Consider the following 17,318-nt stretch of genomic DNA (forward strand, 5'->3'; position numbering starts at 1 on the left):
TGCCATTTCAGTCCATTGTTAGGTAATTGCCAGGCAATGTGATGGTGCCAAATGTATCTTATGCACTCACCAGACACTTTGTTGGATTTAATTCTTCATGTCATAGAGGAATGATCATGGTCAGCAAGAACACTTAAGTTAGCTGTGACATTTAAACAATGCACAGCTATAGAGACTCATGAGACCAGGCAACAGTTTTCCAGTCTTTTCCTCATCCTTACCTAGATTGTAAACAGTGGGGTTTTTTTGAGTTACTGTCACTTTCTTATCAGTTCAGGGCAACCATTCTTCTCTGACCTGGCTGGATCAGGTGACCCTGAATCCTCCCTTAGTTATGCTGCAGTAGTAGTTATGCTTCCCATGATGCACTGAGTGTTTCTTATTCACTCACAATCTGTTTATACACCTCTCTGCATTTAAACATGACTTGTTATCAGTGTTCCCTCTAATTTTTCATGTGTCTGAGCAAACACACAAACTCCCTGAGCGATCCCTTGGACCACGGTGAGCAACAGCAGACGTGTGCACTGTGGTCACGCCAGCATCTAATCCATCCAAGTTACACGGTTTATTAAAATAATCAAATTACAGTGTTTACATTTATGTTAGACTACTTTTAATTAACTGCTTTAGCCCACTTACAATGAAAATTAAAAAGAATCTTGCTCATGACCTGTGTGGTATTTTAACACTATTGGAAGTTAAAATAAGAGAGTCCTGTAACTCTCTGTCTGCAAAATACAGTATATAATGACCAATGTTGGGCAATTAATTATATAGTTACTTCTTCAAAAAAAGTAACTGAGTTATGCAAACAACAAAGTTTTTTGCAGCTATTTACGTAAAAATGCAGCCAATGCAGTTTTTTAAATAAACATTTCAAACTATTTACAGAACAATCAGCTGTTCTGCATCAAATTTGATGCCACACAAATTATTTGTGCCACTACAAAAAATTATTTCTGTCCACTATGAGATAAAGAAGAACAACAACCTGATACCTGCAGGCCTGACAACAGGAGATGTATCACTGCTGTAACACCTGTAACATTCAGCAGTCACCTCAATGTTCTGACGCACACAACAAAACTATTGACTACACGAGATTTGCGCTAAACGTCGCAAATCTCTCACATCTCAAAACACCGCCGTCACTCCTAAAACTTCCTCCCTTCCTAAACAACTAAATGCGATGTTACCATATTATTTTTTAATTGGTCGACATGGTACATTTTTCCACCAATAGGAAAGGGTGGGGTTTTTTGGTTTTGGTTTTGCTCACAGGCTTTCGAGTGTTTTCCTTATAAAATGCTGTTTTTACCGTTCCTTCCCACAGTAAATATAAACAACGACAGTATTCAGGAAGAAAACCAAACGTTGCAGATATTTTTATCATAACTCTGGTTTTACGTGGCCTATCAACGCAATTTAAAAACTGGTATAAAGTCCACACTTTTTCCGTCAATTGTTCCGTCTGTCCTTCATTATCGTGGCTTCACTCCACATCAGCCACACTGCTTTGCTAGCTAAAAGACCAGTGTCGGCACATAAGGACGCTGTCATAGCCTGTCAACGACGTTGATTAGCTGCGTATATACGAATGTGAATCACATTATTGGCTGGACTATGGGATAAAGTGGCATCGTTCTAATCCCATACGGGAGCAGCCAGTCACTTACTGACACTGCAAAACAGAATTGATAAAGTATTAATTTTAATTTCAATTCAGGTTAGATTTTTTTTTGTGCGCAACACAGATTTTCTGTGCACACAGACTGTGCCAGCAGTGTGTAATTGCGCACGTGCCAGCTTAGAGGGAACATTGCTTGTTATTAGTCTTTGTCCCTCTTCAGCAGTGCATCTTTTGTCCTCTCTTCCTCCCCTCACCTCCCAACCACAACAGCTGGCTGCCCCTTCCTGAGCCTGTATCTGCCGGAGGTTTCTTCCTGTTAAAAGGGAGTTTTTCCTTCCCACTGTCACCAAGTGCTTGCTCAAAGGGCATCATTTGATTGTTAGAGTTTGCTTTCTGTTATTGTAGGGTCTTTACCTTACAATACAAAGCGCCTTGAGACGACTACTGTTGTGATTTGGCGAAATAGCAGTAAAATTGAATTGAACTGATGTCTGACATCAACTTTGTTGATGACGCCCATACAATATTTTTTTTTCTCTTTTTCGGACCATTCTCTGTAAACCCAAGAGATTGTTGCGCCGGAAAATCATAGTAGATCAGCTGTTTCTGAAATACACAAGTGTACCTAACAAAGTGGCTGGTGAGCATATGTTGCAATATTCAAGTTTTGTGGATATAAATGAGATGTTATTATCGTAAAAAAAAAAAAAAAAAAAGTAAACAGAAAACTGTATGTTGTCCACTAAAATCTTCTAAAAAATTCTGCTAAATATAAATAAAAAATATCTCTGTAAACTTAGTGGGGCTTTCAAATTTATCACAGCTTCTATCACAGCTTCTATATATATCTATATGTCTGTTGATAACAGTAATGTTATGTTTCTAGGCAGCTAGAGTGTACCGAGTTTGAACCTATGTGTAGAACACTGGGAGCTTCAGCTTCTTCCACAATTGAAAAGTGTGTTAGGTTAATGCCCAGGACATTGTTGCGAAGGAGATTCTTTAATCTCGAGAATTTCACGTGTTTGTAATGCGAAACAGGTGTACTCATTCATAATATTTTATTGGACAGTCTTCCAGTCTCCCATTCCAAACATGTGGAATCATTTTTTAACTTTTGTATGTTCAGGTTTTGTTTCCTAACAGATTTATTTTATGTTGACCAACTAAAGGCTATAACATTTACTTTAATACAACATGCTTTTGCCTACACGACATCAACTACTCAGTACCAAAGTCTTTGCATAGTTTATAATCAACTAGAACCAAAGGATCCAGTTACATCAGAGCAAAGTGTCCATCTGCAAGATTCAGTCTAGCACTGATCATACAGGACTCTGTCTTAAAAACACCAAATTTTCTCTTTAAACTCTTGTTTTATAGAAGCGCCAACTGTTTATGTATCCACCAGACACAATGCTGTCTGACAGACTGTCTGGAAAATGCAATATTAAATATTACTGCATCTCCGCTCTCCCTCTCTGTGAAAGCTGGCTGTTCCCTCCACCCCTCGGTCATTCAAAACAACCATAAGAACTTCTGACTTCAGACGTGACACATTATACAAACTACCTCTGAAATTGGCTTTTTGATAGGCTGATCAGCACTACTTACGCTCGCTTACCTAACGAAGAAGCTATCCTGAGTAGCTTGTTAGTTAGGCTTGAAAATGGAGGTAACAAGCAAAATAAAAGTAACTTCTCCTCACTGAGAAGCAGTCTGATGCCAGTTCTTCAGATTAGGAAGATGTTGAGTGTTTAGCTGTTAGATTTCGAGATATATGCAGGGTCACCTTAAATATTTCCTCTGATTGGCATTCAGTGGCTATATGACTGGTGTATAAGTGTGTAATTTTCTCATGACTGAGAGGCATTCACGCACTCACCATGTCGCTTACTTGGATCTCACTGTCTATAGCTGACAAGGGAAGGACTTTGAAGACATGTTTGACAAAAAAGGAGATGAATGAATCTGTGCTTGTCCAGATCCAAAGGAATTTATGGATTTAAGGGTGTGGAAATGTATCTCCTGTCGGTAAACGCCTCAAAGTTAAACCTTTCCCCTGAAGAGACTCTAGTGAACTGTTTTTTCTCCAGTTTGTTGTCTCAGTTTGCTATGTGCAGGCTCTAGCCTCAAATTCATCGCACAGATATCACAGCAATATTGATTTTTCCCAAACCCTGCAAAAAAAAAAAAAAGAAAAAAAAGAAGCATATAACTGTGCTTTCTATGGAAAAGCACAGAGTAGATATCTCATCTCATAGATCTCCTGTCTGCTGCATTGACATTCAAACACAATCCGCCAGGTCTGCCTCGTCTCTCTTGCAGCTGAAGTTATTTTACTCGCCGTGCGTGCGTGAGCGTGCGCTGTGAAATATAGCACAACTGAGCTTCACCTGGCCAAGTGAGAATGGCCTTTGTATGTCACATCTATAATGACTGATGGGATGGCTGGCTGTGAAAAGAGCCACCTCACAGTGAGTGTGGTTCTCCTGCGTCTTGGCTTTTAGCTGCAGTTTAAAACTTTTCATCCATTCAGGTTTTGATGGAGAAGTCAGGTACACTGTGTAGTCAGTATAAAACACTGGGAGAGGATCTGTACCAGATATGTTTCCTCTTTTGTAAGCCAAGTAATTATAACCATTGCAACAATGAATGAGGCAACTGGAAACTGATAGTTTGGTTAATCATAGTAATAAGTCCACATGTTGCAGATGGTCTTTAAAGCCTTGCCAAAGTTTAATTTTCTTGTGTAAACATCAGTGTAAGCTTTACACTGTTTTCTTCTTCCAGTGGACCAGGTGCTTTAAGATGGCAGTCTGTTGCAACATGATCTAGTTTTTGGACTAAATCCACAGTACAGCCAGCTCAGTGTTTCTGTCCGCCTCTTCTCAGAATCTCTGATGAACCCGAGCCGTCACGGGTGGATACTTTGCTGCAGATTGTTTGGAGTGTAAAATAACAAAAAAACCAAGCCTTGCTTCAAGCACCTGGTTCATTTTCATGTGTTTAATCTTTGTGTTTTGCACTTTGTGATTGTGGAAGCAATGTGAGAAGTGTCAAAAGAATCGCATATCGACCTTAACAGGGCGGGATACCCAAGCCTGTCCCTTGATGCACTTTTCTTGCTTAAACCTCCTGATTTTCAGCGAACCTCTTCATCATACACATAAAACCACTTCAGGCACCACAACCTCTTATGAAACCTTACAATCTCTGCACCGTATGAAACTCTCCAGCCTCTTAACCCGCTGCCACCTCCTCCTTCGCCTTCCTCTTCATCTCCTAAATCCTACGTATCCTTAGAAATCTGAAGCCCCTGCCTTATATGGAGAATCCAAACTGCCAAAATCAATAATAATTTTTTTAAAGGCCTGGCAAAATGAAGAATTTCACAAATTATCTTTAAAAAATGTGACATAAGTGGATATTTTTTATTTAATTTGCCTCTGTATGTGTTTTTCTTTGTATTTATTCCTTTCGTTTTAAATTTTATACATATTTCTGTTTGATGAAAGGAAAACAAAGTCAAAACAAAACCGAAACATATACAGCAATAGAAAAGTGTTAAAGAGTAAATGTTAATAGAGATTAATAAGTAAATAAGTCAATAAATAACATGGTAAACTGAATGAGGATTCTTACGTTAAAGATGATAATTCAATTATAAATATGTCACAGTTTATAAATTTGTGGATTTCTACATTTATTTCTAATATTTTGGTGCATTGCATAATTGCAATATATTTCTATATTTTTAATATTTTGGCAGTTTTTGTCCTCCACAGAATTAACCTTTTCTATTGGGTCATTCTCTTTGAATGCAGCAAACTAAATGCTGTTTATTTATTGCTCTAACCTCTGAGAATGTCTCAAATCCCCTCACAAATCACCTCACCTTATATGTTCATTTTTTTCTTATGCACTAAAACATGTCGCTGACTAATGTGGGAATTCCTAAAATTCCTAAAATTCCCTAGACTCGGGATTGGGTCAGAGAGTCAGAGGAGGGAGAACATGTCGACCACTGGGGTGCTTGTTTAGAAGCCGGATAATCGTTGTAATGCAAACGGTTAAACTACACCGCCGATGCTGGTTCGTTGGCCACGATGGAAATAAATGACCATAATTACATTCAACTGCAAACATCTGTGTGCAGGAGCCGGGAGAGAGCGAGAAAGAGAAAGCACAACTCCATTAGCGTAATGCGCAGTGAAATTTCACTCACGGTGCAGAAAGTCGTTAAGTGCTCTCCATCTGTCTTTCTGAGTCGAGGAAATTTTCAGCACATTTATTATTTAAAATATCCTGGGCATACCATTATCAAACTCAACTTGTGAGAGCACCTTTTTGACTTTTACTCAGTCATGGCTCATTGAATTAGTGAGGACTAAATGGGCAGTTAAAGCATGTAGAATTCAAGGGACTGACATCCGAGCGCTTCCAGCGCCGTGTAGTTCAGTCTCTGATCTGTTTTTGCTGCTCTCCGGCTGCTTCTCTCAAACTCGGTTCAGTTTTTAAGTTAGAGTGACACTCTCTAATGACTGTCAAATGCAGACCTTTGCCCTTTTCGTGAATGCCTCTGCTTCAACCAGTTCACCTGTGATGTAAAGCACATAATCGAGGCAAGCAACCTGATGTTTTACACATGTTGCAGTTGAAGGACAGCACACTGTGTTTTCTTTTTGAAATCCTGGCCAGTGCTGCAGTGCATCTGCCCAAAAGCCCATGTGAGTCCACTGTCTTTCAGCTGCTGCCAGACACTTTCCTGCCAAATAATCCAATGTTGCTATGCAGCTTGCAAAAGGAGTTTATCCACCTTCCGGTTGCATCCCTCGACTTATTAACATTCAGCAGGGGGGCTTAAGGGTCTGTGTGATGGATGGATGTCGTTGAAGGGTCTGACAACTGATTAATGCCTTAATTATCTCCAGCGAGGACCTGCCACTCCTCCCAGAGCTGACAGAGTGAGCTGTGTGTGGCCTGACGAGTAACTCCGTGTTCAGGGCTCGCCCACTGCTATCTGCTCTACCAGGGTCACATTCATTTTCCTCCCCTCCAAAAATCTGCACGTTTTGCACTAAAAAAGGTGTTTTGGGATCTTTGCCATTGCGGTGACTAAGAAAGACAACTTTTCAATTGAGCCTCCACATGTTTGGATCCAGCCCAGGTTTGCATTCTGCATACAGAAGCAATCTCTGAAGTCGAGTCCATTTTTTTGGATGTAAAATGTTACTGTTGTCTTACAAGGCTTTATGCAACCAATCCACCTACTATAGCAAGGAACTATTAACCCCTTTATAGCCATGTTGCCATGTTACATCAGCTCTGCTTTAATAGGTAGAAATCTCAAGTAGAGCCATTTTCAGGGAGGTTTGGCATCTGATGCTGCTTTGTGTGAGTAATAAAGGAGTCAAGAGAAAAGAACAAAGAGGGGAAACAAACAATACAACATAAAACACCTGACAGGAACCGGTGGCAGAAATCACAGATCAGTTACATGCAGCTCTGGAGGTACAGCAGAAGGGTACAGGGAGAGAGGAGGATGCAAAGTTATGCAGTATATAAATATAAAAAAATGCATATGAATGCATGGGTCACAAAAGAAATACACAATTTTCACGTGTAGCCGGCTTTACTTGATTAACTGATTTTAACTGCAATCTTACTAATATTGCAGCCACTTTAAATAAATAGTTTTCAGCAAACAACTGTGGCTTTTAGCCAAAAACCTCAGAGCTCGACTGAGAAAAATAATGTTAGAAAACGTGAAAGTTTTGCACCAAGCTTCAGCCATCGCCTGCAACCTATAAAGATATTTAAAGTAAAACATTTCACCACCCAAAGAACAGCACAAAATTCTGTTATTCACCCATTTACCCATTACACCAATATACAGTGGTCCTTCTACCGTTTAACCTGATTTGACTTGTTGACCCACAATTCAATACCAGTGTGAGGGAAATCGTCTTTTTGTGTTGTGCTTGAGGCGCTGGTCTTTATAGCAAACAGAAGGTGTAAATGGGCATTTCTTGTTAAGACAGAAGGTTAAAGGCAAAGTCACTTCAGCAGCTGAATGCCATTATGCAAGCATAAGATAGAGCACATAAATATGTCGAAAGCAGAACTTCAATGTTAAATGTTTCCTTTTTTTTCAGCAGATCTGTAAAAGTATTTACAATCAACATCAGCTTCCTTAAAAATAATCTTTCTCTAATGAGCTTCTCTACAGATGGTGTGGAGACTAAGCGTCTTCCCCACATTTTTCAGAGAATATTTTGTAGTGGATCATCAAAAACAGATCAGGAGTCCTTTGTATGCAGGCTGACAGGTGCTTATATATGTGTGTCTCTTTTTGCAGGTGTGTGACTGGTGCAAACATATTCGCCATACTAAGGAGTACCTGGACTTTGGTGCTGGTGAGCGGAGGCTGCAGTTCTGCAGTGCCAAATGCCTGAACCAATATAAGATGGACATTTTCTATAAAGAGACCCAGGCTGCCCTTCCTGGAGGACTGTGTAACCCAGGACACGGAGCTGGAGGGGAGGGTAAGCTGGAGTGCAGTTCAGGAGTGCAGCTGCTCACTCCTGAATCCTGGGGAACGCCGCTAACGGACCTTCGACGTAAAGCTCCCTCACCTGGAGGGCCTTCCGCCACCTCAGTTTTGGCCCCTTCCACATCTTCTGCGGCCTCACCCTCAGACACTGCAGCTGTCTGCTCCCCATCCTCCTCCTCTTCAGTCAAAATCCCCACACCCAGACCCCATGAGAGCCCCTCACTTCCCCCACCACCTGTTCCTGCTCTTCACCCACCAGTCGGGGTCCCCTCTGGCAGCCCTCCCATGGTGATGACACCCCGGGGACCCATGCCCCTGCCTCTGTTCATGGAGCATCAAATGATGCAGCACATCCGCCCCCCATTTCTTCGCACCTCTGCCCACCCAGGAGGACCCAACAGCCCGCTATCAAACCCAATCATTCCTGGTATTGGTCCACCACCACCTCCTAGGACCCTTGGTCCTGCATCAAGCCCCATGCACAGGCCTCTGCTATCTCCACATGTCCACCCTTCATCCAATCCCAACCCTGGCATGATTCCCCCACACCCTGGAATCCCCATGCCGGGCCTACCGCCTTTCCCCCCAGTCAACATGATGCCCAATGGACACATCCCCCTGCCCCCAATGATGAACTTTGGCATGCCGTCCTTGGCTCCATTGGTACCTCCCCCAACTCTCTTGGTCCCTTACCCTGTCATTGTACCCCTCCCAGTCCCAATTCCTATTCCAATCCCTATCCCCTTCAACCCCAAATCCTCCAGGGACCGACCTGAGAGTACTGGTTCTGTCCGAAGTGCTCCAGAGTCCTCAGAAGCTTCAGCTTCTAGGCCCCACTCTCCAGGCTCCTCTGGAGGTGATAGAGGGAGCCAGAAGATAGAGCCAGCTGGAGGGCGTGTCTCTCCTGTGCGGCCAGAGAGAGGCAGGACAGTGGAATTGACTGTGAAGGCAGAGGACAACTCAGGCAACCTTTGTCTCAGCAGTGGCCCTGGATTGATGGATGGGGTTATTGATCTAACAGTGGGCCAAAGATCATGCCAGCAGCAGGTAATTCACAGGATTCTACCTGGTGTCCAGGTCAAAGTAGAGCCAGAGGCAGATTCAAGATCTCCACCAGTTGCTGAGCTGGGGAGGGAAGGGAAGAGCCATCGTGATGAAGGGGAAGGGGCTCTGCTCTCACAGGAACTCCTCAGTGCTGCGGAGCCAGAAGGGGCCACACACCCTAACACACTGGAATCATCAGCCCTACCTTCCAGTGCTCCCAGCAAAGCTTCAGTGAGCCAGAAGAGTCCCCACTATTCTAACCGTACAACACCACCCTCACCAAGTACAGTACGGACCCAGCCCCCATCTTTACCCCAGCACCAGACTAGCCCTGCTGCCCCATGTAATGTGATAGTCAATGGTACAGGATGGCATCCACTTCTCACGCCTGCGTTCGAATCTGACCGAAGGGGAGAGGCAGGAGAAGGAGAGGCGGAGAAGCACCCAGCTAACGGTGAGCTTGAGCGTGAGGCGCTGAAAGAGAACAATTGTTCCGTAGGTGAATGGGAGCCAGGGAAGCGGGTCTCAGCACAAGATGAGATGGGTAACACGGTGGAGGGTAAGCCAGATCCTGACTCCAACTTGGAGGAGGGTGAGCATGCCTACGCCCTACCGCTGCTGTCGACCGGAGGCTGTGTTGTCATACAGCCTGTGCCAAAGCCCGCCGCCGACAAGACAGCCATCCTCTCCTGCTCCATCAGCGCACCGCTATCAGCCGCTGGGAGTCCTGAGCTCGAGCCGCCGCTGAAGAGGAGGTGTCTGCGAATTCGCAATCAAAACAAATGAGGTGAGTGTTTTCCCACAACCGACTTGAAATATAAATTCAAACAGATTTATTCAGTGACATTTCATAATTCACAGTCGGGGGTTTTCAAATTAAGAGTTGGTTTTAAAAGTCTCTTACTCCCCAGGGTGCGTCTTTAAACTATTCAAAATGACTCCCTTCAGTTGAAAATGTTCTTTAACCAGCTGTTTCATATTTATAATCTTCACATCTGGAAATCTCTGGCAACCGGATTATTTTGTATTTTGTCATTTTGAAAAGACATAATAGGGTTGATCACTTAATCAGAATTTCAACAATGTGATGCTTGATTCAAGGGCAGACTCGGTGTGCCCTCGTGCAGTCACAGTGGAAGAGGTCAAACAAGCATTAGTTGAATTATTACCTCCAAAATAATGTCAGCGTGCAGGTTCCCTGGCATTAAATCCACTGTGACAGACGGACTGCAGGTGATGTATGAGATTGTCACCCGGAGGGGCACTCGCAGGGACTGGCACTGAAAAGACTCTAAAAGGGTTAGTGAAGCAGGAGGGAACCTGACACAAAGCCCATTTGTGAAAAGATGAAATGAACCAGCACACCTACAAGGTGGTGTTAATACAAGCAGGCTATGCACAAGGAGGGCCTTGTCCTCTTAATATACAGCCAAACCATTCTGAAATAAAACCTTAAGACGAATACATACGAAGAATACATGTATCCTAGATGTTAGGGGCATTTGGAGTCATGTGATTAGCCAACACTCATTTACCGAACACACATTTCCACATGAGCTTGCGCCTTGATGTCATTTTACAAGAGGAATACTCGTCTTTGCTTTACTGTGACTGGCAGTATAGGAGCTTCGGAGTTTGAATGAGGAGCCTTTTATGCCATTAATGCCAAATTTAATGATGCAATCCTCGAGTTATTAATTAAATGAAATTGTATTCAAGAGCAATTGAAGACCAATTCAGGTTATGGTAACATGAGGCGAGTGCTCTGAATAAGATTAATTGGTAACGACAAAAGATGGAAATCAAGCCCCCTGCACACTCAGCGCTGCTAAACGCCAACCAGCAGCTGAAATAAACAGAAGTGATGCACTGCAATCTGCAAGTACTGATACAGTAGCAAAATTATGGAGGACCAACAGTGCCTCCCTCGCTTGCTTTCTGGTAAATGGTTGCGCAAAATAATAACCAACAAAAAAAAAATCATTTAAGTTCTGAAGAAAAAATGCAATCACGTAAATCCGTTATGCCTACATTTATTTTAATACTCCTTTTTTTGTTTTTAAAAAGAATAACAAAGTACCACAAAATCTATTTATTTTACTCAATATTTATTTTCCCATTTGGTTTATTATTTATATTACTTTGATTTTTATTATTTTGTCAATTGAATTTATTGATTCTTTTTTGGGGGAATTTAATTTCACATTTTTAAAGTTCCATATTTATTTCTGCATTATTTTACCTTAGAATTTCTTCTCCTCTTGTTTCTCCCAACCTAAATAAATGACTCCGTAATTAAACAGAGAAATTCCAGCAAATAAAAAATAGAAGCTAATTAAATTATAAATATTAATTAATATATTTCTCAAATTAATTTATGCCTACAATTGTTTTTTTAATATTATTTTAATGCACCTAATTGCATATTATTTTTAATAAAGTCATGTATTTATTTTTTATATATATTTATTATTTATCTAGGAGGTTTTGGTCCTCCATAGTGTGCAAAATGTGGAATACCATATCTCACCTTGCCTGCAACATCACAAGGCATTCATTATGAAATATCTAACACATTATGTAAAATTTATTCCAATAGAGAAGCAGAAGCTGAATGTTTTATTCTTTATTTGCCCAAAAGTGTCCTCAAGCTGATTCTGATTGCTGGGAGAATAAACCACAAATTAGGAAGTGCTGTTAAAAATCTGCATGTTCCTTAATTTGGCCCTCAGTGGTTTTAACACCAAAACTGTCTTTGCTCTGAACATCCTCCACTCTCCCACTTACCTTCAAATTAAAATACCTTGAATTCATGCATCAGCTTTGCCCGAAAACAGCTCTGACTCCGTCTAATTCTCCTCCCACTCTGCTTCACAGATGGATGCTCTGAGGACCGCAGTGCCATCAACGACACTCACTTGTCCACCCCCCACCTCCAAATCACACACACACACACACACACACACACACACTGTCCTCATCCTTACCCATCGTCCAGTCTACCAGCACCACAAATCGCCTTTGATGACCGATGAGTCCAAACAAACATGATGATGTGTATCATAGCCAAGTGGACTACTGTTGTCTGTGCGACAGACACTCTGATGGCCACCAGGACCGTTTGATCCCTGAACTGAAGACAGTATATTCCTGCAACAGGAGGAATTTACCCCACTGCTCCTCTCCTCATTTAGAGACTCTCAGCCACACTGCCCCTTTAGACTTCAACCCACCCTCCCCTATCGAACAAGTACTCTCCGTATTGTCTTTTTACTATGGAACGCACTGTAGTGTCCGATATTCAAATCTGCTGCTTGAAAATTACTGAAGGAGCCCCTAAAACTGAAACGCTTCAGTCCAACTTTGTGCCACACCACAGGTATAAAATCTCTGCTCCTGTAAGTCTTATTTTTAATCACTTGTCACTGAGCTGTAGAGGCATTAAAAAAATCATCTTGGCATTTGCTTGTTCACCAGAAATGTTTGCACATAGATGCCACACCGGTTGCTTCAGTTCATGGAATGATGAGTCAAAGCAGGCGCCATATTGCTGAGGAGGAGCCAGACTTTTTAATGCACGTATGTCTATAGAAGCAGTAGATACACAATTAAATACCAGGATGATTTAATGAAATTTCAAAATGATTTTCAAGCTATTTGATTTGTCATTTCCCCAGATTTTCTGTTGATAGTTCCAAAATATCAGATATTAAGATTACAAATCTGCAGCTGCTTTTCTGTGATGTTCTGACTCTGAAATGTAAAAACTGATGGGATTATATCATTTTCAAGAGTTTACTGTCACCTTGAAATATGAGCTGGAGACGAGTCATTTGGCTCAAGTGCTGCTGTTCGTGAATGCCTTTTATCTTTTGGGAAGGCACACACACAAAAAGTCATTCTGATGCAGCTCCGAATGCTTCTGTAATGACAATCCATGCACACTGTAAGTCAGTTTAAAAGAGAGTAGCACAAAGCAGCACAAAAGTTTTCACGTTACACAGGAATGGCTAAGAACACATAGTGAGCTCCCCCGAGCATGACGGTGGCTGCAGAGATGCATCTCTCAAGCCCAGATTTGGTATCTGTGTGTTAATACACATGCTTGTTCACAACCAGCAAAAATGTCCTTGCCAACCTTGTCACCAAGTTCTGGGTGAATCCAATGGGATTAAGAAATCTGGGAAATCTTTTTTTTTTTTTTTTTTATGGATCGGGGCATAAAACCACCTTCACATATGTTGAGAAATATTCTGGAGATAACCTTCACCAGCAAGTAAGCGTGTGGGTGGAATCGTGCGATCTCTGCCATTTTCCGTTGGCGTCTGTCTGTTTGCTCTCCACTGAATTCAGTTTTAGTGTTACACAAGGATAAGATGGAGCTGTCGTGATAGTCATTCCTATTATTGACATTTTCTCTACCCTCTGGAATGCTGCCCGTGTGCTTAAACAGTAATCTTTGCTAGTAACAGTAATAACAGAGAGCATTTCAAGGCTTACTTGCACCACCAAAAGAACTGAGATGGCATGGCAATGTGGAAGCATCCTCCAGCCTGCAGTGGGTACTCGCTTCCGCAGGCTAGTACTTAATCTTTTCTATAATACATTACCAGTGATGTTTCTGTCATGGGTTAGTTTGAGACTGACTGCACTGAATTTTGAGGGGGGGTGCAGGGGGAAGCCAGCTCTTTCATAAATTATTCTTGTGGGACTGAAGGGAAAACTGCTGAAGTAACACAACAGAAACATTTGAACAGTAAACACACAGAGGACAAATTCTTTATGGCGATATTTTGTCCACTAACTCTGCCAAGTTGGTTCTTTTTGTTGCCAATTCTTTTTTGTTTTAAGGAAGTATTTTCAGCATTTGTAGATCCTACCGGGAAGTTTGAGTAAATGCAACACAACTATCACCCATCCAGTTTGATCTGATCCAGTTACACATCGGCTGTGAGCTGGGACGCCATTAGACAAAGCCAGCATTTAGTTTACACTCCTATGGAGGAGGTGCACTGTACCAGTGTGAGACAAGGTATTATCACATGCCAAAGGCCTCTGGTGTGTTGAAACAAAACATGTCACCTAGTTTTTAGTGGAAATGGGATTTTAAACTGAAGATTGGACTGGATAATTTATAGCTGCCAAAATAACAAGCACTTATTTTGAAGAAAAGAAAAGAAAAGAAAAGAAGACCCAAGAGAAGAGAAGTGGATGTCAAAAGCATCATTACTATTATACTCTTTTGGGTTTAGACCTGTGATATGTCACAGTGAGCGTGAGATAGAATCTGTCTTAAAATGACAAAGTGATCTTCAATTATCGTTTGTCTTGCACCCTGATTTTCTTTAAATTATTAGTATAGAAGTAAAAAATTGTTTTCTACACTGTAAAGACCAGACCGAGCTTTTCCCCACGCCCGTATTCACAAGCATACATACTCATGTGGCACAATGCACATAGTAAATTTAACTTTGTGTTTGTGTGTGTGGGGCAGGTGCAAGCAGAGAGCCCAGCTGAGATTACAGAGTGTTGACTCAGAATAAGCAGTGTGCAACTCTATCTGTCGCCTCTTAGTCAGGCATTTAGGCTTAGCTCGCCTCTTGCCAAAGCCCAGCTTTGGTGTCACTTTAAGCTTTTCCTCGTCTCTGCTTCAATTCTCTGCAAGCAGAGCCAGTCAAGATGGTCTTATGAAGCTCTTGTCTGCCTTTTGCTGTATTGCACTTAAAGAGACAGACTAAAGTACGCATCTAGTGCTGTTATTTTTGGTGTGAGCTGCTGTAGTTTTGAATATAGTGATATAATGGAATTAAATCACATTGAGCTGCAGGAAATATGAAGGAATGCAATTCCTGGATTGGCCACTTGAGGCTTTTTCCAAAAACAAAGAAGTTCAATTAGCTTCCTTTGTCAAAATACATTAAAAAGAGCATAAAACATGTTTTACAGCCTGGCACAAAAACAGTTTTTGGAGAGTTTCCCCTTTCATAAGAACAACACTTGGTTTAGGTGTTATGTATTATATTTTCAGACAATTAATATGCCATCTATCAGCCCACTCAAGAGGTTTGTGCTTTAATTTTGGTGAATGAATTATAATATTTTATTAGTCTGTTATTAAAACTCATTAGCGGGCATGTATGTGTGGTGCTTGCTCACAAACTCACAAGTGTTAGCACCCTTTCATCCAGATATAGTCACTTATGGCTCCAGCATGGAAACCAATGTTGCGCAAATGGCCCAAACAGCCCAAGCACAAATGTAGAGTCTTAAAAATGGTCAGTGGGTGACGGCACGGTGGCTTAGTCCATCTTAAATATACAGTCTGTGAGTGACATTTGCATGTGTGTTTAAAGTGATAAAGATTTGAAAAACTCAACAGTAATGCCCATTTCCAAAATCCTGATCCATTTACTCTTCCTGCAGAACTACACCCGTGACTGTGCAGAAGGAACCTTTCATTTTCCCATGACAAGAGCAGACATTATTTGGAAAATAGTACATTAAAGGTTTCTGAATTAAGTGGGCCCTGCTCTGCCGAGTTTTTCAAATCCTAACCCTAACCTGTTGCACACAAATATTTAAGAGACGTTTAGTTCCATTATACCGAAGAGACGAGAAGGCAAAAATCTTTACAGCCAATACACAAGATAGGAATGGAGTGAAAGCATGGCAGGCCACAGGGAAGATATGCAAATGTGATTTTAGGGGGAATTATTCCTTTAAGTAGAGCTACTTCTTTAGTAGCATCAGTTCAGTTTACATCAGAAGAATATAAATTGAAACTGATTTAATTTCTTCCCCAGAGAATAACTCTGTTTGTTTTATTGACCTTTCCTTGACCTTTCTTGTGGCGCCTTCAGGAAAATTTAACAAATTTATTCCCAGGATCGAAAATCCCAGATATCTTAACCAGTACTTTCATACTGATTTAAAATGTTGAGAGGGCTTGATTTGATGAGGAACTTACTGCAATCTGTTGTTATGTCTGTTTTCACTCCTGCTTACATAGAGACGCTTACATACAGAGACTACAGCAACATGCCCAATTGTGTCTGTTTCTAATCTGCACCACGCTGTGTTGGCGTCACAAGCGGTACACTATCTGTGCCTGAGACAGACACCGAACATGCGAAAGCCTGACTCTCGTGGGGAAAACCTGGACCACCGAGTCAGTCTTTGTGATGGCAACCCGACTCGTGACAAATATCCAGCATTCCTTTTTTGGCGATGGACTACAGGCCTGGTCAGCAGCCTTAATTATGCAATGACAACCAACTCCAAAACTGCTAAAAACAAGTGGTCCACAGGCAAAACAAAACATGATTCAACTTCATGTTACTTTTCAGAAACAACGGAGAAGTTGCCTTAACTCTTGCTTGTATAATCTCTCCAGTTAAGACAATGATGCTCGCTTGTAAAGAAGACTCTCCCTTCTTTGTACAAAATGAAATATACCAGAAACAACAACTTTGTTATCTTGCTAGTGTCAATGTATAGATGATCAGCTTTTTCTGTAGCTTGTATGGACCGTCACATTTTTGCTAAGAAGAGAACCCCCCCCCACACCCCACCCCTTCCAGACTTTCTCGTTCCTAATCATCCAATCTGTTTTAACTCGTGGTGGACTGTCAATCTTTTTTGTGTACATTTTATAGTATTATTTATTGTTGACAAGTTTTGCATTTGCAAATAAAAAAAGTAAAGGTGGTTTGACCTGAGCATTCGATTCCAATGTAAATGCTTGGTGAACAGTGACATGCTTTTTCTTTTCTTTTTTTTAATCATTAAAAAGGAGGACACAGTGATGTGAGGAGGCCTTTTTATTATGTTGTAACATGTACATAACATGTGGCCAAAATTGCTTTTGGAGAATGGTCATTTTTTTGTGTTGTAACAGTATTTGTTTTATTCAGTGAATTGCCCATGAAGACAAATAAATAAGAGGCACACACAACTCTGTTTCACATGTGTTATATTTGTTCTTACACGCATACAATGAACAAACAAGTGACTCAACTAAAATGAGACAAATAAGCAAATTACTAATAATGCTTATCATAAATAAAAACATTTTAAAACAAAAAC

General features: G+C 41.3%; 1 protein-coding gene across 4 annotated transcripts in view; it reads left to right on the top strand.

Annotated features, from left to right (window-relative positions):
* sobpa (sine oculis binding protein homolog (Drosophila) a) overlaps positions 1 to 17,318 on the top strand; it is a 62,634-nt gene extending 45,316 nt beyond the window's left edge. The window contains exons 9-10 of one of the 4 annotated variants that reach the window (XM_085143602.1): positions 7,995 to 10,020; positions 12,111 to 17,318. In XM_085143602.1, coding sequence (XP_084999728.1) covers positions 7,995 to 10,019 — 2,025 coding nt within the window. In that variant the 3' untranslated portion in view covers position 10,020; positions 12,111 to 17,318. The remainder of the gene's footprint in view (positions 1 to 7,994; positions 10,021 to 12,110) is intronic. The other 3 variants (XM_085143598.1, XM_085143600.1, XM_085143601.1) reach the window with 3 other exon arrangements.

Source organism: Neolamprologus multifasciatus, chromosome 19 (genome assembly GCF_963576455.1).
Source record: "Neolamprologus multifasciatus chromosome 19, fNeoMul1.2, whole genome shotgun sequence".
In the NCBI taxonomy this organism is placed as follows: Eukaryota; Metazoa; Chordata; class Actinopteri; order Cichliformes; family Cichlidae; genus Neolamprologus; species Neolamprologus multifasciatus.